General features: G+C 48.9%; 1 protein-coding gene across 1 annotated transcript in view; it reads left to right on the top strand.

Annotated features, from left to right (window-relative positions):
• The first annotated feature begins 745 nt into the window (after window positions 1-745).
• Window positions 746-18,897, top strand: part of LOC142574554 (ATP-binding cassette sub-family A member 2-like) — a 44,614-nt gene continuing 26,462 nt past the window's right edge. Inside the window, exons 1-9 of the mRNA XM_075683608.1 lie at window positions 746-871; window positions 1,695-1,730; window positions 2,462-2,769; window positions 8,187-8,307; window positions 10,074-10,267; window positions 11,517-11,596; window positions 14,372-14,521; window positions 15,293-15,584; window positions 17,733-17,915. Coding sequence (XP_075539723.1) covers window positions 1,720-1,730; window positions 2,462-2,769; window positions 8,187-8,307; window positions 10,074-10,267; window positions 11,517-11,596; window positions 14,372-14,521; window positions 15,293-15,584; window positions 17,733-17,915 — 1,339 coding nt within the window. The 5' untranslated portion in view covers window positions 746-871; window positions 1,695-1,719. The remainder of the gene's footprint in view (window positions 872-1,694; window positions 1,731-2,461; window positions 2,770-8,186; window positions 8,308-10,073; window positions 10,268-11,516; window positions 11,597-14,371; window positions 14,522-15,292; window positions 15,585-17,732; window positions 17,916-18,897) is intronic.

Raw genomic sequence — 18,897 nt, 5'->3', positions numbered from 1 at the left:
GCGCAAGGAAGAGGCAAAGAAAGCTTCGCTGTAGTCTACGCTCTATAGCTTCGCTTTAAAACCAAGAGGAACAACAACATCGAATATCCACTACAAGGACTTTCGACAGTGGCCTCAATACCGGTCGTGGTATTCCATCCTCGTCACCAGTTGTTGTGTCTGCACAGCCAGTGGTGGCTGCCGACGATTTGTTAACCACAAGGAATAAGAATAATGTCAGCATGCGGTAGCGCAGGCATTGGAACTACACCTCCTTGCTTGGAAGAAGCACTGGCTAGTGTTCGCCGCGTGAAGCGCGTTCGTACCCAAGCGCCTGTGCAACCAACGCGTGCACTTCATCGTTATCGTCATCTGAGACAATTACACATCAGTAGCTTAGATTGCAGAGCCGTAGTCTCCTCTAGCAATGTTTTGCTGGAAACATACGCTCTACCATAAGGTTTTGGAGCGCAACGGTGTCACGGAAGTGCCAGCGATTAGGGCGCCATCTTAAGAGGAGGGGGAAGACCACCGGCGCTGACGCGGAGAGCCAGCGGCGACTGGTGGGCCTAGCAAAGCCGACAGATGAGGGCCATTTCATCCCGGACTAATGAAGTCGCCGACTTCAGGGCGACGTACACAAGATCGCCGACTCTATCTTTTTAGTAAAGTTTATTTCATCATCATCCGCGTTCCCGAGCTCAGTAGCGGCACGCGTCAAGCGAAGAAGAAGCGTCGCGTGTCACGCTGCACGCGTTTCATTCGAATCCGCCTCGTGCAGGTCTTTAGCCTCGTTTGGTCAGCGACGGCTTCGGAACCTGTAACGAAACGGTCTGGTCCGGATTGTCCAACATTCGCCCTGCCCCGGAAATTATTCTTCGACAACCTTTCGGTAAGTCTCGCGAAAGCATCCTGATACGAGATCATGCAGCGGTTCAGAGCACCAGCCTGGTATCGACAGCGAATGTTCTTATTCGTAGTGTGCAGAGTACGCTTTTTAGTGCCTGTAGGCTTCAGGCCATAGCATCATAACAGACAGCCTTGGAACGTTAGCGTTACTTTCAACTGTCGAGTGTCAAGTGTCAAGTGCCAATGTTACATTTGTATTGTCCTTTTTTTATAGCGCAGCGCTTAGGCGCCCGTTGCTGCGTTTAGCGTCGGGGTCCCTTGGCGTAAACGAGCGAACGAGCACATCGAAGAATGAAAGAGCGAACGCGAAGCGAAGTGGAGGATGAAAGACGCCTGTAGCGAAGTGGAGCGCGGTGAGGAAAGCGGAGGAGTAGGGTGTACTGGAACATCGAGGTGGAATGGGGACGAGGAAGGTATGGCGAAAGCGTGAGAAGAAAGGCGTAATGCCACGCAAGACAAGCTCTGCGGGGAGGACAGCTACGAGATGGGGCGGTAGCGCGCCGTCGTCTGTTCGCCGGTGGCACGCGGAGAGTTCGCCCACCGATGTATTAAACAAAGCGCTGCATGAGCGGAGGTCTGCCTGCGGCGGCTGCTGTGAATTGCGCCCACGCGTCACCCACGCGCTGCCACTCGCGATCTCCCACTTAGCGAGGCAGTCGCGCCACGCTTCGCCTCGTTTACAATGTGCCGCACGAGACAGATCGTTCGCGGCAGCCACTATACCTCGCGAAATGAAAAAAATGTATGAGCTGCGCTCAAATTTCGCATGAGGGAGTATCGTAATAGTCGGTAATTTTTTTTTACAGGTGTCCAGGGAAGCAACCACAGTGGATGGGGGTCATGTGAGTGTCACTATATTATTATTATTATTATTATTATTATTATTATCTTGGCCTTTTCATTCGTATGCGCGCCACATCTCCGTCCAACATATATATATATATATATATATATATATATATATATATATATATATATATATATATATATATATATATATATATATATATAGTTACAGTGTGTGAGGCGTTTATTCGAAATGCTCGGCACGAAGGCACTGGATGGAACGAGGCCGCCAGACCCAAAAACAAAGTCCTTCTCTTCCACTGCTACTTCCCTTCTGCTTCGAATAGGTACCAACGCGCCGTTACACTGAGAGTCACGCTGGCTCATGGTTTGAGCCTGCCGACACGCGTTACTTGAGTGCGGGCAGAACCTCGGCCGTTGGCGGTGAGGCGCGCTGTGGTATTGTTCACCTCGTTGAGGCGGTCGACTATCCCAAAAGGACCATCATAATGTGCCAAAAGTTTTGTGCACAGAGCGCAGTTTCGTACTGGGCAACACAACCAGACCAAGTCGCCAACGGCATAGGTAACGAGGCAGTGGCGGCTGTCGTATCTTGCCTTTGATGTATCCTGCGAAGCTAGCGTACGTGGATGAGCAAGCCTCGTCGGGACGACAGTGCCTCAGATATAGAATTGTCGTCAGTACATATATACCGAAGAATATATAGCAAAAGCGTTGCAGCAAAGCATATAGTACGTTTCAGCGTAACGTATGTACACCGCCGCAGACGCGAGAAGACGTGGGAGGCGCTCTTCTGGTCGAGCAAAGTGTTGGCGCTCGTGTGGCGCAACGTGTGGATACGGCGGATGCGGCGGCAGCTGACGGCCACGGTGCTCGAGCTGGCGCTGGCCGCGTTCGCCCTGGCCCACCTCCCGCCCGGCAGCAAGGCCGGTAGCGCCAACGCGAACGCGTACCACGAGCGCGAACAGCGGCCGCCCGAGCTGCTCGACGCGTTCCACTTGCCCGACAAGCTGGTGCTCGACGCGCCCCCCGATGTGCTCGACATGTTCGTCAAGGGCGTCAAGCTCAGTGGACGTGAGTCGATCGCGAGCCATATTGTATTTGTCTCGAATATACCATGGCCCCTCGGTATTGGCAGCCTTAGTTGATGGCTTATAAATGTATGTTGACCCGTTACGTGCTTCGATATGTGATCACATGACGACAGTGGTTGAAGTATGTTATCCGCCGCCATATGGCCGTTGGTGGCGCTGGCTAACACTCTGGGGGCTAATCTTGTACATTTGCAAAAATGCCCCATAATAAGCGAACTGGAAGCTACGATGGTCGTCGCGGTAGTCGAATTGGTAGAGCACCGCACGTGTACAGCGCTGCACGTGTTATGAGGAAGGTGGGGATGGAGAGAGGGGTTAAAATTTTCCATTTTCCTTATTATTGTATTTTACATTTCAAGTCAGTACAATAGATATTCCACTATGCTTTTCCTGGCCTCATCGTCTGCTTTATTCATATGGTTGCAACTAACAAAAAGTCGCAGTTTCGCCTGAAAGGCGAAGTATCGATTGCAATAGCAAATTAGTCGACAGCTGTACGAAGTATGGATAGTAGTTTTATTGGCCGTATAAACTTGTAAACATTCGATTACTAACTGAATGAACAAGCATGGTGTCACGTACGCGCGCAAACATGAAAGCATCTCACTCAATGACCGCGCACACTTGCGCTTAAAACGCTGGAGTGAGAAAGAGAAGCAGCAGCAGCGAGCGAATTGACCTTAGTGCTGCGCCTCTCGCATCAGCGCGAACTAAGCTCCGAGAACACAGCGCACAGGAAGCAGTCGGCACTCTGTTCCCATCGCAGATCGCTTTCAAAATAAGGTCCGCACGGCGGCTCCACAAAGCAGCCACCGCCGGAGTAGAAAGCCCGCCCCCTCCCACCCTCGCCCTGCGCGTGACGGAAGACTGCGCGCTTTGCTCCCTTTCGCGCGCGAGATTGAGCCGCCATCGTCGACTCAGCCTGACACGCTTTCACTCGCACATACAGCATACGGCGCGCGGCGACTATGCAATCGCCGTTGGACTTTGCGCAGAACATAACGGCGACGCCGACGGCAGAAATGCGCATGAAGTATCCATAGAATTGCTGTCGCAATGACAAACATTCACCAACGATTACAATACTACCTAATTCGAAATTTGAGTGCAGCTCTACACGTGTTTTCATTTAGTCAGATAATGGCTATAGCGGCGGACAATCTGTGTCGTGCGGCATGTTCCAAAGGAAGCGAAGTGTGGCGGGACTGCCTCGCTAATAATCTGGAGATCGCGAGGCAACGCGTAGGGGATGCGTGGGCGTGATTCACAGCAGCCGCCGCCGCAGACGGACCTCCCAGACGACGCGCGCTACTCTGGCGCCATCTCCTTAGCCATCGTCGCCGCATTGCCTGTTTTTCGCTTTTCTCCTCGCGCTTTCAGCATATCCTCCTCCTACGCTTTCCTCCTCGCGTCTTTCATGCCCCGCTGCGTGGGAGCTGTGCTTGTTCTCTCGCTTACGCCGATGCCTACGCAGGAACGGGTGCCCTACAAGAGCTACGCACTAAAAATCAAGCCCCGTGGATCACCTTTCGCGGCATCTAATGGCGTTTTTCACTGGTCGATTCGTAGCAGTATTTCTTGCTCCGCGGCAACGAATCCGAATTTTACTGGTCGATCTGGAGCGGGTTCGCGCGTTCCACTGGTCGTTTCGGATCAACTCGCTCCGCGCCGGATCGCTCTCACTTGCTCCGCCGCCGAGGCGCGGATTCGGGCGGAAATAGCTCGCGTCACTTCCGTCTTCAAGCGAAATCGGTACCCGCTTCGTACGCACAACATTGGGCTTCTTCGATTTTCCACTTCTGGCTACCCGCGGGCTGCCAGAGCCAGCCAGAGCGTCTTCGTTTTTCTCGGGTTGCTCCGCCCACCGCGCTACGCACTTCCGCCGGGCGTTCGTTTTGCTCGCGCTGGACGGTTCTGGCTACCCGCGGGCTGCCAGAACCTGCCAGGACGATTTTGGTCTGGCTGCTCTCTGGAAGTTCTCTGGCTAGCAGACGACTAAAACAGGCGATGGGCGCTCGCCGCCATCTTTGCTGGGACTTCACGGATTGCAACGCGGGCGCTTGAGGACTTACATTTACCTCGCTCAGCCAACTGTATACGGTCATCTTCGGATTTCCTTACTTCTAGCGTTATCTCTTTAGGTGCTAACGCTCCGTTCCGCATCGCGAAGCGGTGTGATACGAGCCGTGGTGAACCGTTTGAAGCTTTTGTGTGTGTGTATATGTGTGTGGGGGGTTGTCCCCTGATTGCTTCTTCGCGGAGGTAAACAGAGCGCAGCGCTCTCATGCGTGCATGTTAACTGCATCGTGTTCCACGCAAGTTGTTGGCGCTCAATCACACATTGCGGTACATTTTGGGTTCGTCTTTCACTGGTGGTGTTCCTTTTCACATATCTCGCGTATGTATGCGGAGGTATCTCCTTTTTCTGCAGTTAGCGAAGGCTTTGCAGCTAGCCCGTGTTCGCTCCGTCTCTCCGTCGTATGCTTGGGTGGCAGCTTGAAACCGATATGTGTTCGAATTGCAGGCCGTTTATATAAGAATACACTGATTGCACTCGGTACATTAGACACGTACACGTACATTGGCTTATTGCTCTCATGATTGCGACCAATGTTATTTTTTGTGTGAAACGTTTCGCTGGTCACAGGCGAAGTGCATTTTCGCGCGCCAGCCGCGTCCTCAGCTCCATAAATGAGAAGCACCATCAACGACAACAAACTTTCTGAAATCGAAGCCCAAGCAGGTCGGCGCGAAATTTTATGCGTGTGAGACGTACCCGATAACCTGCTTTCTCATGTCTTGTGATGACACAACGCCAACTCATCAATGTCGCCGGTGGTCGACGTGATCGCTGCGAGCAGGGATCCTCCAGCTATCGCTTTCGAGTATACGATCACGATTTCGCGTCTTGTCATCCGCCTCGTCGGAGGCCATCTGTTGCGCTGCGCAAGGCGAGGTTGGCCGAGTACGCGTCCTGCGCCGAGTCGCGCGAAATCGCGCGAAAGTGATCGTATTCCTGAATGCAACAATATATCTTCAAGCTGGCAACGCAGAAATGGGCCGACTACGCCGAGCGCGCGTCGGCCTCGACGGGCGCTGCCATGCTGGTAGCATGTTTACATTTGGCCAGCTGTACCGGCGTTCGATTTTGCAAACTTCGGGCAGGTTCGGGTTGTCTTGGGATCCCAGCCCACGTGACTTCCTGTCAGAACCGGAACTAGCTGGCTGCCGTCTGGCTCCCAGCGGGCTGCCAGAACTCTGAAAATCGAAGAGGCCCATTGTGTTGCTTCGCAAAATGGCTGCGTTCGGTGCTGCTGAGAGCCCGGACGATGAGAGCCCGGACGACAGCGATTACGAAGTGACGCAGGTGCTTTACGAAGCCTTATATGCACGTTGTGCATGCACAATCCTTGCAGGCGCGACATGAAAATGACGGACTATGCAACTGCCACGGTCAAATTACACACGGGGAACGGCGAGTTTGGTTGCCGTGGAAACGTACAGAACGGAAGCAGGGCATGGTTTTCGGAACCGGTTCGTGCGACGTGTACGCAGACTTCCTGTGTGATCCGCCGCGGAGCGTTCTTGCGCTCCACTGGCCGATTCGGATTTGTGAAACCCGAGCGCTCGCTCGAGGATTTCGGCGGCCGCTCCAGATCGACCAGTGAAAAACGCCATAAGAGTGCGCCGCTTCGAAGGCTTCTCCGAATGTATACATGCATTGTACCTGCACGTTTCAATGCAAAGGCACAAGGAACACGCAGGGTACACCGAGACGCAAAAAAAACTTTATATGCACGTTTCTAAACGTTGAGCAGTCAGAGCTAACCTTCAAGGTTCGTGTTTGAAACAAAGGAAAAAGGTAAAGCAGAAAACGTTCTTACGCTATAGCTCTTCGTAAGAGCAGATAGCAGATGTCAGCCGACCGTGACGTTGGACGTGTTGGCGAAAGCAGTCGGCCAATAGCAAGACAGCAGCTTACGAACTAGAAACTTCGTGACTTCATCCCTAGAGCTCCCTCTGCCCGTTTTTGTGCTGACACCATGATGCATTCTGCAAAGCGCGCCAATAACGCTTCAGAGGTCGTGTTAAGACGGTGCCTATAATTTTTTTTGTCATTTAACAAGCCGACGCGAGTACAAACTACGTCCTGATTATAGCTGCATGCCTACTTATCCAATTAACATGTACCTTGAATATGCATGATCTTTCACTACTTCCCAGCGGTGCCGGAGAAAGTCTGAAATGTTGAGAATAGGGTGTTTTTAGTGATCTGAGAAGTTTGCTGTACGGCTGAAATACCTTTGGGGGCTGTGCATGGTGACCTTTCACGTGCGTGGAATTTCGTGATATATCTTATTTTACTCGCCTCGTTGAATCTCGACATAACACGAAATCAGCGCGCGTCTCTGGCCGAAAGTGGGACTGAAGGAAGCGCCATCGAGAGTATCGCGCAAGCAAACTTTTAGGAAGGTCATTACGTCACGCAGCCAGCCTCTGCGAACCAACACTCCGCGCAGCCATTCCTCGCGCTTTTCCTCTCTGAAAAGGTCGGCCCAACACGCGAGCCGGCGTTCGGTAGACTGGGCCCAGGGCGTTTGGTTCCCGGTGTTCGGACGTGCTTTGCTGACCGTTTGGTGCCCATTTTCTCCATATAAAACGTTTGCAACTTCCCTCGCCTTTATGTAACGTGCACGCTTGTACTATTATTTGTTGTAGCGTGTGACGTCATCGAGTTGATGTCGCATCTGTTGCCTTTAAGGAAGAGCGTGCGCTGAGGAGAGTGGTGGGAGACATCGAAACGTAACGCGACACGATCACTTGTTGGGCCGACTTTTTCTTCCCCCAATAACATACCTCAAATAGATGCCTGTAAAGTACTTAAAATAAAATAAAATAAATAAATAAATAAATAATCTTGTTAAGCACCCTCTTAGTTCTTCTTTCCTCCATGTGTATATAGCAGTGCTCCGATTTAGTATAGCGGAAACGTACACGTATGCCGAAATTTGTAAAAGCGTGCCATCTTAGCCCTAGAGAGCAGGTGGAGACATCTTGCGACGTCAAGCATGATAAAGCTACGAAAGTCGTGACCTGCAATCTCGGAGGTCACACGCAAGCCTGCTGCTTCTGCTCTTCAGAAGCAAACCATCACCTCTGCCATAAAGCTGATGGCGATATAAAAACACATTGAAATGACGGATGACGTGAACAAGGCTCCCCTGTGGGGTCTCAAACGTCAGTTTAAAAAAAAAAGATACCTTGGTCAGAGTCTGTCCCGTTTTCGCTATAAGTAGCCTTAGACGACTTTATCTACAGAAGCTGTAAGCTATTATCGGCCGGTATATATATGAGTCGGGTTTTTCAGGTGCTAAAATGAAACACACTTGCGTGCAGGTTTCTCGAGCAAGCGGCACCGGCAAACTCGCTTGTTCATAAACGGCCGTGAAGTGGACGAACCCGCGACAGACTTCGGGAAGATACCGAAAAACAGGATGCGGAGGATTCTGGTAACACTGTAAGCTTCGTGATGTTTGGTCGCACAAGGATGTGCGTGTACCCCGTCCAAAGCTTTCTTGTGTCGATGTTTGTGCGCAACACTTTTTTCAGCGCGGTAGACCAACACTGCAAAGCCTGTCCTGGCTTGGAAATGACCAGAGCATAAAAGATGGTTCGACGGCGAAATAGGAAAATCTTGTGTAGACTATACTGTGGAAATAATTCAACAGTTACGAAAAGAATGAGCCGCTTGAGGAATCGACATTGACATTGACTTCCTTTTAATCGTGCTCGTTTTATCACTGTTTTCAGCATAGGGCTGCATAATCTACAGCTTTGGGAACCCAACCCAACCCAACTTCACCCAACCTAAGTGCGCGTCTCGTCAGTTTGCCGCGCAGGCACTTAGGCGTGCCGCAAAACACATTGCAGGAAATGAAAAGTGTTATAGTATTTAAGTAATCGCTTTACGCAAGCTTCGCTTCACATAGGTTTCAACAAGTGCGTTGGATGTGCACATTCTTTTTCCCTCAGCCTATACGACGAAGGTGAAACAGGATAAGTTGACCTGGCGACGACGGTCGTCTGCATAACAGAAAGAACGGACGGATACACAAATCAGTTTCGACCTTTAACGTGCCGTCGTAGTGAAAAAGGAAAAGAGTGTGCAGGTACCTTAAATTGTCACAGTCGCACTGCGCCGAGACCATTAGACGCCAGTCGCCTGAGCTGGCATTCGTGGTCCTCGTCATTCCCCTGTTGGTTGGAGCGCTGCTTCGAAGACCCCCTTTTAGATAATAGCGGCGAGTTTCCCTCTTCATAACTTTTCATGCGGCTCCGAGCGAGAATTGCGCACTGCCTACCGATGACTGTCGTTGGACCGCTGACACGAAAATTCCGAGTCCAATCTTTTTTTGTTTTGTTTTGTTTTAGGTAGCTGTCGGCTTTACGATTAATGTACGAAACCTCACCTTTTCGAGAGCTACAGGCACAATTAATTACGGCATCGTTTAATGCAACCAGTTCAAAACGCGCGTAAATTTGCAACGTGGCTTGGGTCTTGAAAGAGGAGACTATTTTCACGTCACCGAAAGCGAAGGTGGAGGTCACAAAAGGCTCAAGGTCGTGCTGCAGTCGCCAGAAAGCTGCAGATTGGCTCAAGTGCCGAGTAACTCTTCTTTGGCAGCACTGTCATAGTGTGTGTGAAGGCGTCAGTGGTGTCTGGTACCACGAGACCCCAGCATCGGGTATCGTGGTGTACATTACTCTATATTATAGTCACCTTCTTCACACCCGAAGCCGCGTGGTGCAATTGGCGCACGTTTCGAACTGGCTGTTTAGAAAGGTAATGGTAATTATTTGTTACGCTCTCGGTAAACAATTGAGGCTCTATGACGTAGTCGCTGGGTCGACTTACATCCAATAACGAAATAAAAAAAAAACGATACAGAACTTGTATGTCAGCACGCCTTTAGAGTATTTCTTTCCATTTGTTTTGCGTCACACCGGATTAATTTGTAATACCTGAGCTTCTTTAACGTGCACCCAAATCTAAGCATACATGATCGTTTTTTGCATCCCCCCCTCGCCCAATCAAAATATGGTCGCCGCGACCGGTATAGGACTCGCGACCTCGAAGCTCCGCAGCGCAATGAGCTACCGCTCAAAGTTAATCTAGCTACAGGAAAAAAAAAGGAAGAAAACTTCGTATTTCATTCTTCAGGTATACGTTTAGTCCCCCTCTACGATTCTGGTTTACACCACTGCGCGCCTGGCGCGCTGCAGGGTCACCAACGAGGGGGCGCTGCTGGAGGCGTGCGCGGACAAGAATTTCAGGGGCGTCTGCGCTGTCGTGCGCACCCACAGAACGGGCTCCGACAAGAGCGTCAACTACACCTGCTACGTGAACGGACACCTCTCGCCGCCCGTGTTACGCACTCGGAGGGCCGGCTACGCGTTGCGCGCTGCACCCATCGAAGGTGACCGAGTGCGCCCACCGGCGCAAAGACGCCGTCGCACAAATTCGCCCGTGTGTATATATAGGGAATCGTGTCAGCTTCGGTGTTTCCCAAGGCTGTGGCTAATGGCGACCGCCGATGGCGAAGCTCCCGCTTCGCGCTGCTGGCCACTACAGTCGAATCATCGCGCGCGCTGCCGCAAGTCTTTCTTTACGTCATCATCATCGTCATCATCATCATCAGCGTCGTCGCGGTCGTCGTCATCATGATCATCATCATCATCATCATCATCAACAACCTGTTTTATGTCCACTACAGGACGAAGGCCTCTCCCTGCGATCTCCAATTACCCCTGCCCTGCGCCAACCGATTCCAACTAGCGCCTTTCTAGGGCTGCTGATATCACAGGGGCGGTCGCCGGACACACGAATGTGGCAGTGGTTTGAGTCCCCGCCTGGAAGAGGAAAGTTATTATGTGAAGGGAGAAGAATTTCAGTCACTGTCACTCAATTAATGGTCGGACACCTCGGCCGCAGCCGGACGAAAGACGCTGTTCTTTTTTTTTTTCCGACGTCTTCGTTCTCCCTTCCAGGGACGCTTACCGAAAAAATGGAAATCGCCTACATGAGACATTGGAATGTCTTGATAGTTGATTTTAAAAAGAAATCGCTAATTAACTTTTCTTTTATTGTTCACTGAGGTCACATCTTGCGATGGCAAAATCAAAGCCGAACGCTATACCGATGTGTTCTTTGACGTCCGAGCTAACAGTTGCACAACGCGTGCCTCAGGCAGTGCGGCGTGATCTTAACTGTCACACCGACGCATTTTTTTAGCAGAATTTGGGGACATGCATCGCGAAAGTGTCACTAGACTTTTGGATTTCTGCTACATAGGTATGATTTAACTTTACGCGGCTTCACTTTTGCAAGTGAAACACGTGCCCTAAGTGATATAATGTGGAAAACCCGTTCTTAAAAAAAGAAAAAATATTGCGTCATCCGCAAAGTTGATTCTAACTGTATATTTCTCGCCAACTCGGCAGCTCCAATTCGTGAATTGTAATATGGGCCCTACAGCGTTAGTTTAAAACGTAATTAGCGAAATTGTGTCATTTGGTCACTTGTACATTTTCACGCATACTCAATTTTCTTCTATGTTCAAAAAAAAAAAAAAAGGCTAACCTTTAAAAGAAACTCCCCAGATACGCCCGCATGCTCTAGATGTGAATAAGAATGACGTCATGGTTTTACTGTTGCAACTTTTGCAGCGGAGATCACGGAATGTCAAACCCTAATAGAATCGCTCTTGCTTGGAAAACACACCTCGAGATCCTCGCCAACTATCCATGTGAGTGAAATCTTTTATTGGCGAAGCTCTGTTTTCGGTGCTGAATTCCGCAGATAAAACGCGGTGCTTTAGCAAAACATCGGTAGAGTCCTGACAACTTATACAAATTGATCCCTTATAACACCTGAGCAATCTTTGAACACACTCTTAACGATATAAGGACAAGCACACTGTATTCCAACGACTTAATATTGCGGGTGTTCGAAAGGCGGAATTTACAAACCAATTATTCTAGAAAAAAAAAAAAAGACCTTCGAGTATTCATTCATATACCGAATATTGTCCCATATTTGAGCAAAATAAAAGAAATCAAAGTTGGGGCATGTCTGTTTGGCAAAAAAAAAAAAAAAGAAAAGGAGGAGGGCTTATTTTGATTGCTTGAGACATGTATCCATTAACAACTGAACTTATGGTCAACTGAGGAGCTCCGGAATGAGAAAGGAAGAAAAGAAAAAGCTTCAATTCCAACTGCAACGGTATCTTGTAGCTCGTAAAGCGCCTATACCTTGAGATTGTGCAGATTTGGACAAGGCCTCCGCACAAAATTCGACGTTTTAAATACGAGGGAAAGCGTCACAAAGATCGCGAAAAGCTAGCCACTTTTGATACCGAAACTGAAAAAAAAAAAAGTAACGCTGTCATGTCCGCTCGCCCAAAAGTGACGCATGACCTAAAAACGCGCGGCTCCTTGGCACGACCTCAGAGACGCGGCGATGTCATGGCTGCCCGTGGTGCGCTGGGTCTCGGAGGCAATGTGCTGGGACATAAGTCATAGCGATAACCAGGAGGTGCGCACCTCGTCTGCTTATTTGCTGTTTAAAGGTTGCTAACAAGAAAACTATATACAATTACCAGCCCTGCGGCTTTGGCAAGATTGACGCAGTGGTGTATAGAATATTCACTTTATAACAAATTTAGCCAAAGAGAAATTTTGATGCCTTTGGCCTTTTAAGCTGGTCAGTGTACTGTATACCTGGACGCACCATGACAATGACCTATGAAACATGGCGAGATTGTCCAAATAAATTGCTTTTGCATGCGGTATAGCAGAACAAATGTCGTAGCTGCTTAAAGGCGAGTATTTTTTTTTATTGGATGATGTGGAAGGTATTCAACAGAAATTAGCTACTCAAAGTGCGTATGGCACGTGCTGGCATTTGCCTGCAGCAAGCGCGCGGCCTTGCTGCTACAGAATCATTTTATTGAAGTATATACTGCGGACTAGGCGTCCGTGCAGAGAGTGCATAAAGGTAACATAAATACACAGCTCGCATACGCAATAATCGACCGAATACCGAACGGAATGAAAAAGAAGTTCAAGTGTTCATTCGTAGATGACGTCTCCACCGCCTATTATTGTGCGCGGGAAGACGTAAAATTTAAGTAGGTCGGTTCTTGCGAAATATGCAGCTAAGGCATGGCTTTGATGGTGTGAGGTTTGTTTGGTTCTTAATGGAGATTTGAAGTATCGAGTGTAACTTTGTTAAGGGTAAATGGAGAAATTCGACCTCAGACTTTCTTCTCCGTACGTCAAGTGCCTGAATTTGAGAACATTCTATTAACTCGCCAGGAAGCAGGCGAGGGAAAATTTACTTTAAAGCTAACTGATTTTCTTTGTGGAGCAGCCACTTCATGTACCTTGATGTACCTTCATGTACCTGCAAACTCCAATAGGTGCTGTTATTCCTCATGTTCAGACAGAACCGAATATTGGACAACTTAGAATAGGGGATTTTCGAATCGAATCTGAATCGATAAGAAATGAACACTCGATTCGTCTTCGAAAATTTAAATATTTGCACATTTCCTATAGTTAATGCTTTCTGAACCTTGGGAGGTAGATCGGTTTCGAGAGAGGGAGAGGGAAGGAGCCATTAATGATAGTTGGATATACTGTCATCTATACCGAAATGTCTGATATACTGAACTAGATATAGGTGTCTTTATTGCATCGCAAAATAAGCATATTTCACGTCGTTTGAGAATATTTAGGCCTCTGAGCTGAAGAGAATTTATGACACGGACTACACGCCACTTCGCAAGAACAATAATAATAATAAAAAAGAAAGCATCTTCAACTGCTCCGAGTTCTCTGGCACCTACAAAATAATACCGGGTAACACTTCACGCATAGCAGAGTACCGAACATTATCTCCGACTATTTTATGGTAATGCCGTTCTGTCTTCCAAGTATTCATCCTGAGGCAGCATAAAATTACCGAGATTTTAACTGTGCGCTGCTCCCTTCCGCCTAAAGCAAGTGGTATATCACAAATGCCATCCAAGGGACGACCAAGAAGCTTTGCTAACAGCTTCGTTTTCTGGGTCCCGAAACTCGCCATTACACGTCAGGGCGCCACGCTGCTGCTCGTTTTAGGGGGCCGATGTAGCGGAACGGCAGGCGTCCGATGCGCCGAAACGCTACGATATTCTCGGCTCCCACGTGACCACCTTCTGCGTCATGACGTCGTGACGCGTGTACCTACTAAGAAACGACGTACTATCATAGTAATTTATTTAAGGGCACTTTGAGCCTTTCCGGTATGTTATCCAGGGTTTAGAGGTCTATAGGGTCCAGGACTTGTATTGTCCTGGACCCTATAGTCCAGGACGATACATATTGTCCAGGACTTGTAGGAAAATTCGAAAATGCCACTTCAGTCTTTCAGAGCGCCTTCAGAGTGCCTCACTTGGTAGTCGAGGAGCTCGTTCTTTTTTTTTTTTTTGTCCACCCTGCTAAGATTGCTCGACAAAATCTTTCGATTCTGGCCGCAGCCTGTGTCGCAAGTATTTCCCGTGCCCCGCTACCCGAAGCCGCCTCAAATGAACGACGTGATCGCGGGCATGTGCTTCCTCATCACCTACATGCTGCCATTCAGCCGCTCGGTGTGGACCATGGTCGAAGAGAACAGCTCGGGCATGGCGGTGGGTGAAGCCATCCCATCCGATTCGGTTGCACTTAGTGTATGCGGAAGTTTATCCATAAGCGCAACTCTGATTTCCCCATTCGAATGAACGCGAAAGGCAGAAATGTTTTTCATTACCCTGTCGCTGAATCAATTTAAATGAACGTTGTTGAACTTTAGTGAGAGAGAAACAACGAAATTTTTACCGACTTCAGGGAGCCTTATTTTGATCTTCTCAAAATTTTGTGGAGGACAAAGTGTCTAAAATCGGTAATGTTAAAAAGTATTCATAACTCTAACTAAATACAGATGGCACAGTTATGAACATCTGGCTTACCATGACACTTCTCGTGTTTTAATGAATATTTTGTTGAAGCGTAATGTACTAATGCATGTGAACTTACATTTTTCTTTTCGCTTTGCATAATCACCGCCAACAACAACTGGCCGCAATGTACTTTCAGAATCGTTGAATACTCTGGTAGTACTTTACTCATATCAAAGGACTCTGGTACTCCATTTCCGATGACGTGAGCTTCCGCTGCCTTCCAGATTGACGAACCAATGCAACAACGATTCGGTTAGTTTTACCCGCGTGCTTATAAGTAAAATTTTTTTTTCTTGATATTGATATTCGGATGCGCTAGTAAATACGAACAATACAGTGTATGGCTCTGCTGGCCACGCTCACCAAACTGCTCGGAAAGGCAACGTTCTCTCAGATCCCGCGGTCCGTAAACTTTTGCGCTGCGCTGTGCCTGAAGGCAGCGCGCGCTCGTAACTCGCGCAGTCGATGCTTCGCTCCATGGGCACGAGTGACCTGGTGTACTGGCTGGCACACTTCGTCTCCACCTTCGTGCACGTGTCGTTCTACTCGGCGATGGCGGTGTTCTTCATGGTCTACAACACGTACTACTTGTCGATGGGCTCCATCAGCTACGAGGACTACGAGCACACCCGAGACTACGCACCTTACCTGAGCGAGAAACTTATGCGCAAGGGCCTGTTGATTGTCCTCTTCACGATGTTCGGCGTTCAGACGTCACTGCACGCCATGCTGCTCTCATGCGTCCACACCAAGCGTAAGTGAAACTGAACTCTGCGGGAAGTGCCTCAAGCTAGCCTAAGAAATGCTCCTAGGCACGTCGTCGTCGTCGTCGTCGTCGTCGTCATCGTCATCATCATCATCATCATCATCATCACCACCACCACCACCACCACCACCACCACCACCACCACCACCACCACCACCACCACCACCACCACCACCACCAACAAACAGCCGCTATAACCACTACCACAATCACTACTACTATCAGCACTACTACGCATTGCATGTGAAACCGCGACCCACCACTTTGCAATATCATGTGAAATACAGATATCCCCGCCTAGTCAAGCGCTGTACTATGTATGAATGTATTGGCTCTGGAAGAAAAAAAAATTCAGTACTATTTGATTTTTAAACCAAACTAGGTTGTCGCAGCTTCTGCGGCAGCATATTCACGTGGGACCAGTAAAAGTAAAGTCACAGATAAGACTAAGTTTATGACCCTGAAGTCCGTATTTCTGATGGAGGCGGAGTCCATTTCGGCACATTAGACAAGAAACATGCAGTATATTTCTAAGACTATTCGCTTTAACTTGAAACGTGAGACAAATCCAAAGAAATGTATTCGTACAACTAAAGGAATGATGCGCTCGCTGGCGTATATTGGTTGCAGCGGTCATAACTAGGTAACTTTTTTTATTGTTTCGTTGCGCGATTCCGAAGAGAAAAGAGCCGTTCCCTCGAACATCCGCAGCAGTAGTACAGTTGACTCTACGTATACGCCGGCTCCATTTACGTATGCTTTCCGGTGTTGAGCCATGTCGGGATATGACGTAGATTCCGTGAAACGCAAGTCTGCTGGAGTCCTCGAGAAAAAAATGGGAGTAGATCTTCTCCTTCGGCTCGGTGAAGATACGCCGAGGTACGCGAAGGGCCCGCGCGGCCACTCCATACGCACCGCCGCCGGATTACGGTTGATCACGTTTGGTAGGTTTGATAATGGTTCGCATCGACAGTAGGCAGCGTCATCGGCCACGTCTGCGTGCAAGGTTTACCAAACGTGACACAAACGTTCAATTAAGCCACGTAATTGAACACGTAATAGGCCAGTGCTCATATTCCACGAAGCAGCGGCATCATACAAACGCACATCATAAAACACGAGTGAACACTGCTACTACTCGCCTCTTCGTCGCCTCATGCTGGTGGTCTCAGCATTTCGGTGTTGCAACCGCGCTTCTCCGTTTCACGAGTTTTTCGCGGTGTTTCTGGCAGTTACACCAAACACAGCAGCACGCGACAACGAAACAGCGGGTGATTAGTAGCAAATGCTTACGAAGCGTTTAAATAACTCACGCAGGATATTTTGCATGTAATGTCATTTTTTTCTTTTTTTGTTTGGTGAACCTTAGAGCTTTCTTCTCGAGGTCATCCTCCAAGTTCTAGCTCCGTAGGTTACTATACTGACGTAACGCTGCGATTGGTGCACTTTTCGACGATATCGCTGAAGCGAATACGTGCAGTGAGGCACGGCTCCGCCCACTCGTCAGGCTTGCCTTCGCCCATACAGTTTCCTACGAAAATTACTAGAGGGAACTCTGGCGCTAGTGTCTACGGGAGCTGCAATGGGAGCGGTTGTCCCAGCATGGGAATTATGGGAAGTACATGGATTTGCTTAAACTTCGTCCTTTTGGCTTCAAACGGCTTTTTGACTTCGTAAACTCGTCATTTTCAACAGTATATTGCGCAATAAATAAATATATAAACATCATTAAGATTGCCAGATGGCAGCATTCGAACAAAGGGGCTCTAGCACAGAAGCCTGATATTGAAACCATTAAGTCACGGACGCATGTATCGACAAGCGAATGAAACGCCCTTATGAATTTATCGCGGGCATGCCAGTGCCTTGAGACGCTTGGCGCATTTAGATTTGGCCGCCTGGACAAGCTCAATCGTTGCAATTAATAGCAATAAGAATATAGATTGCGCCGAAATATACGACAATAAGATTTATATAGCGTAATATACAAAGCCACAAGAACGTCTGAATCCACAAGCACGAAGATCAGACAAATCCATGTACTTTCCATCATTCCCATGGTAGGACAACGACCGCAGCGCCAGAGTTCCCTCTAGTAATTTTTGTAGGAAACTCTATGCCTCCGCCCACTCGCAGCGCTGATGGCAATGGTGCTGGCCGCTTTCTACTGGACGGCGATGTTCGCCATGAGCCGGCCCTGGTCGACGCTGGAGGACTATCTGTTCGACGACCGCTACCCCAAGTACCTGGCGGCCATGTTCCCCGTCAACATGCTCTACGTCAGCTTCTTCCACATACGCTGGACCATGTACTTCGGCTGTAAGTCGACGCGGCGATCGGGCGAAGCTGCCGGAACCCTACCGCCGCGCCGCGCCGCGCCGCGCACGGCGTTCCGAGCAAATAGCCTGAACGTTGGCATAGCCTCCCAATTGCACGGTGGCTAATGGCTTATTTTTTACTAGAGCGATAATCGCTCATTGCATCTCTTCGCCGACGACGGTCAATACTGTTGCGCGACGGGAAGCGAATGGCGCGCATAATAAATAAATGCTTGCGTACTTTTACTATACCCGCCGTTTATTTTCTTATTTTTTTTTGTTTTGTCGCGAATTTCGGCCTGCGCTGCTGCTCCATGCGGCGGCGCGCGCCGCACAAGCACAACTGCACTTTATTGAGAGTGATGCATACTCCTTTCGCGGGATGTAACCCATTTTCCTCCCCATTCTTAGCTCACTTTCGAGTGGCAGTCGTAAGCCCTATTGAACGCTTTCGTTCTCCATGCGCATGTGGAAATTGAGTCTACGCCAGTGACGATTATACAGTATCGCTCTCGAATATGGAGAAATTCGTTACAAAAACGAGTGCCTGCTGTACGGAGTAAGCTCAGAGTAAGCTCAGAGGGCAAAAATCACTTCCCAAATGGAGTGCTGCTACTTTTCAAAGAGAGTAGAAACACCTTGTTATTTAGCGTGTGTTGCAGCCCGGGATGATGACACGCTTCTCGAGAGCTCGTGGTCTTCTGGAGTTAGTTATTTCACGAGCTCATTATTTCGCGAGTTCGTTATTCGTAGGTTACTGAGTAATGTTCTGTCACCATTACCGAGCTCGCTGATGGAAACGGACTGGGGAAAGCAGAATGCATGCATAATGAAAGCATTAAACTCCAGCGAAACTTGCAAAGTTGCAAGGTTTTCGTATATATATAACAGACAAGTACTGAAGAGGCATTACAGGAGTGCGCACTTCATTGTTATTCAAATACTATTTGTTGATGCGCTTCCGCTTGTTAGGTTAGCACCGG

Source organism: Dermacentor variabilis, chromosome 3 (genome assembly GCF_050947875.1).
Source record: "Dermacentor variabilis isolate Ectoservices chromosome 3, ASM5094787v1, whole genome shotgun sequence".
NCBI classification, from domain to species: domain Eukaryota; kingdom Metazoa; phylum Arthropoda; class Arachnida; order Ixodida; family Ixodidae; genus Dermacentor; species Dermacentor variabilis.
Note: the sequence above shows the minus strand (reverse complement) of the source record. Positions and strands in the feature narration are given on the sequence as shown.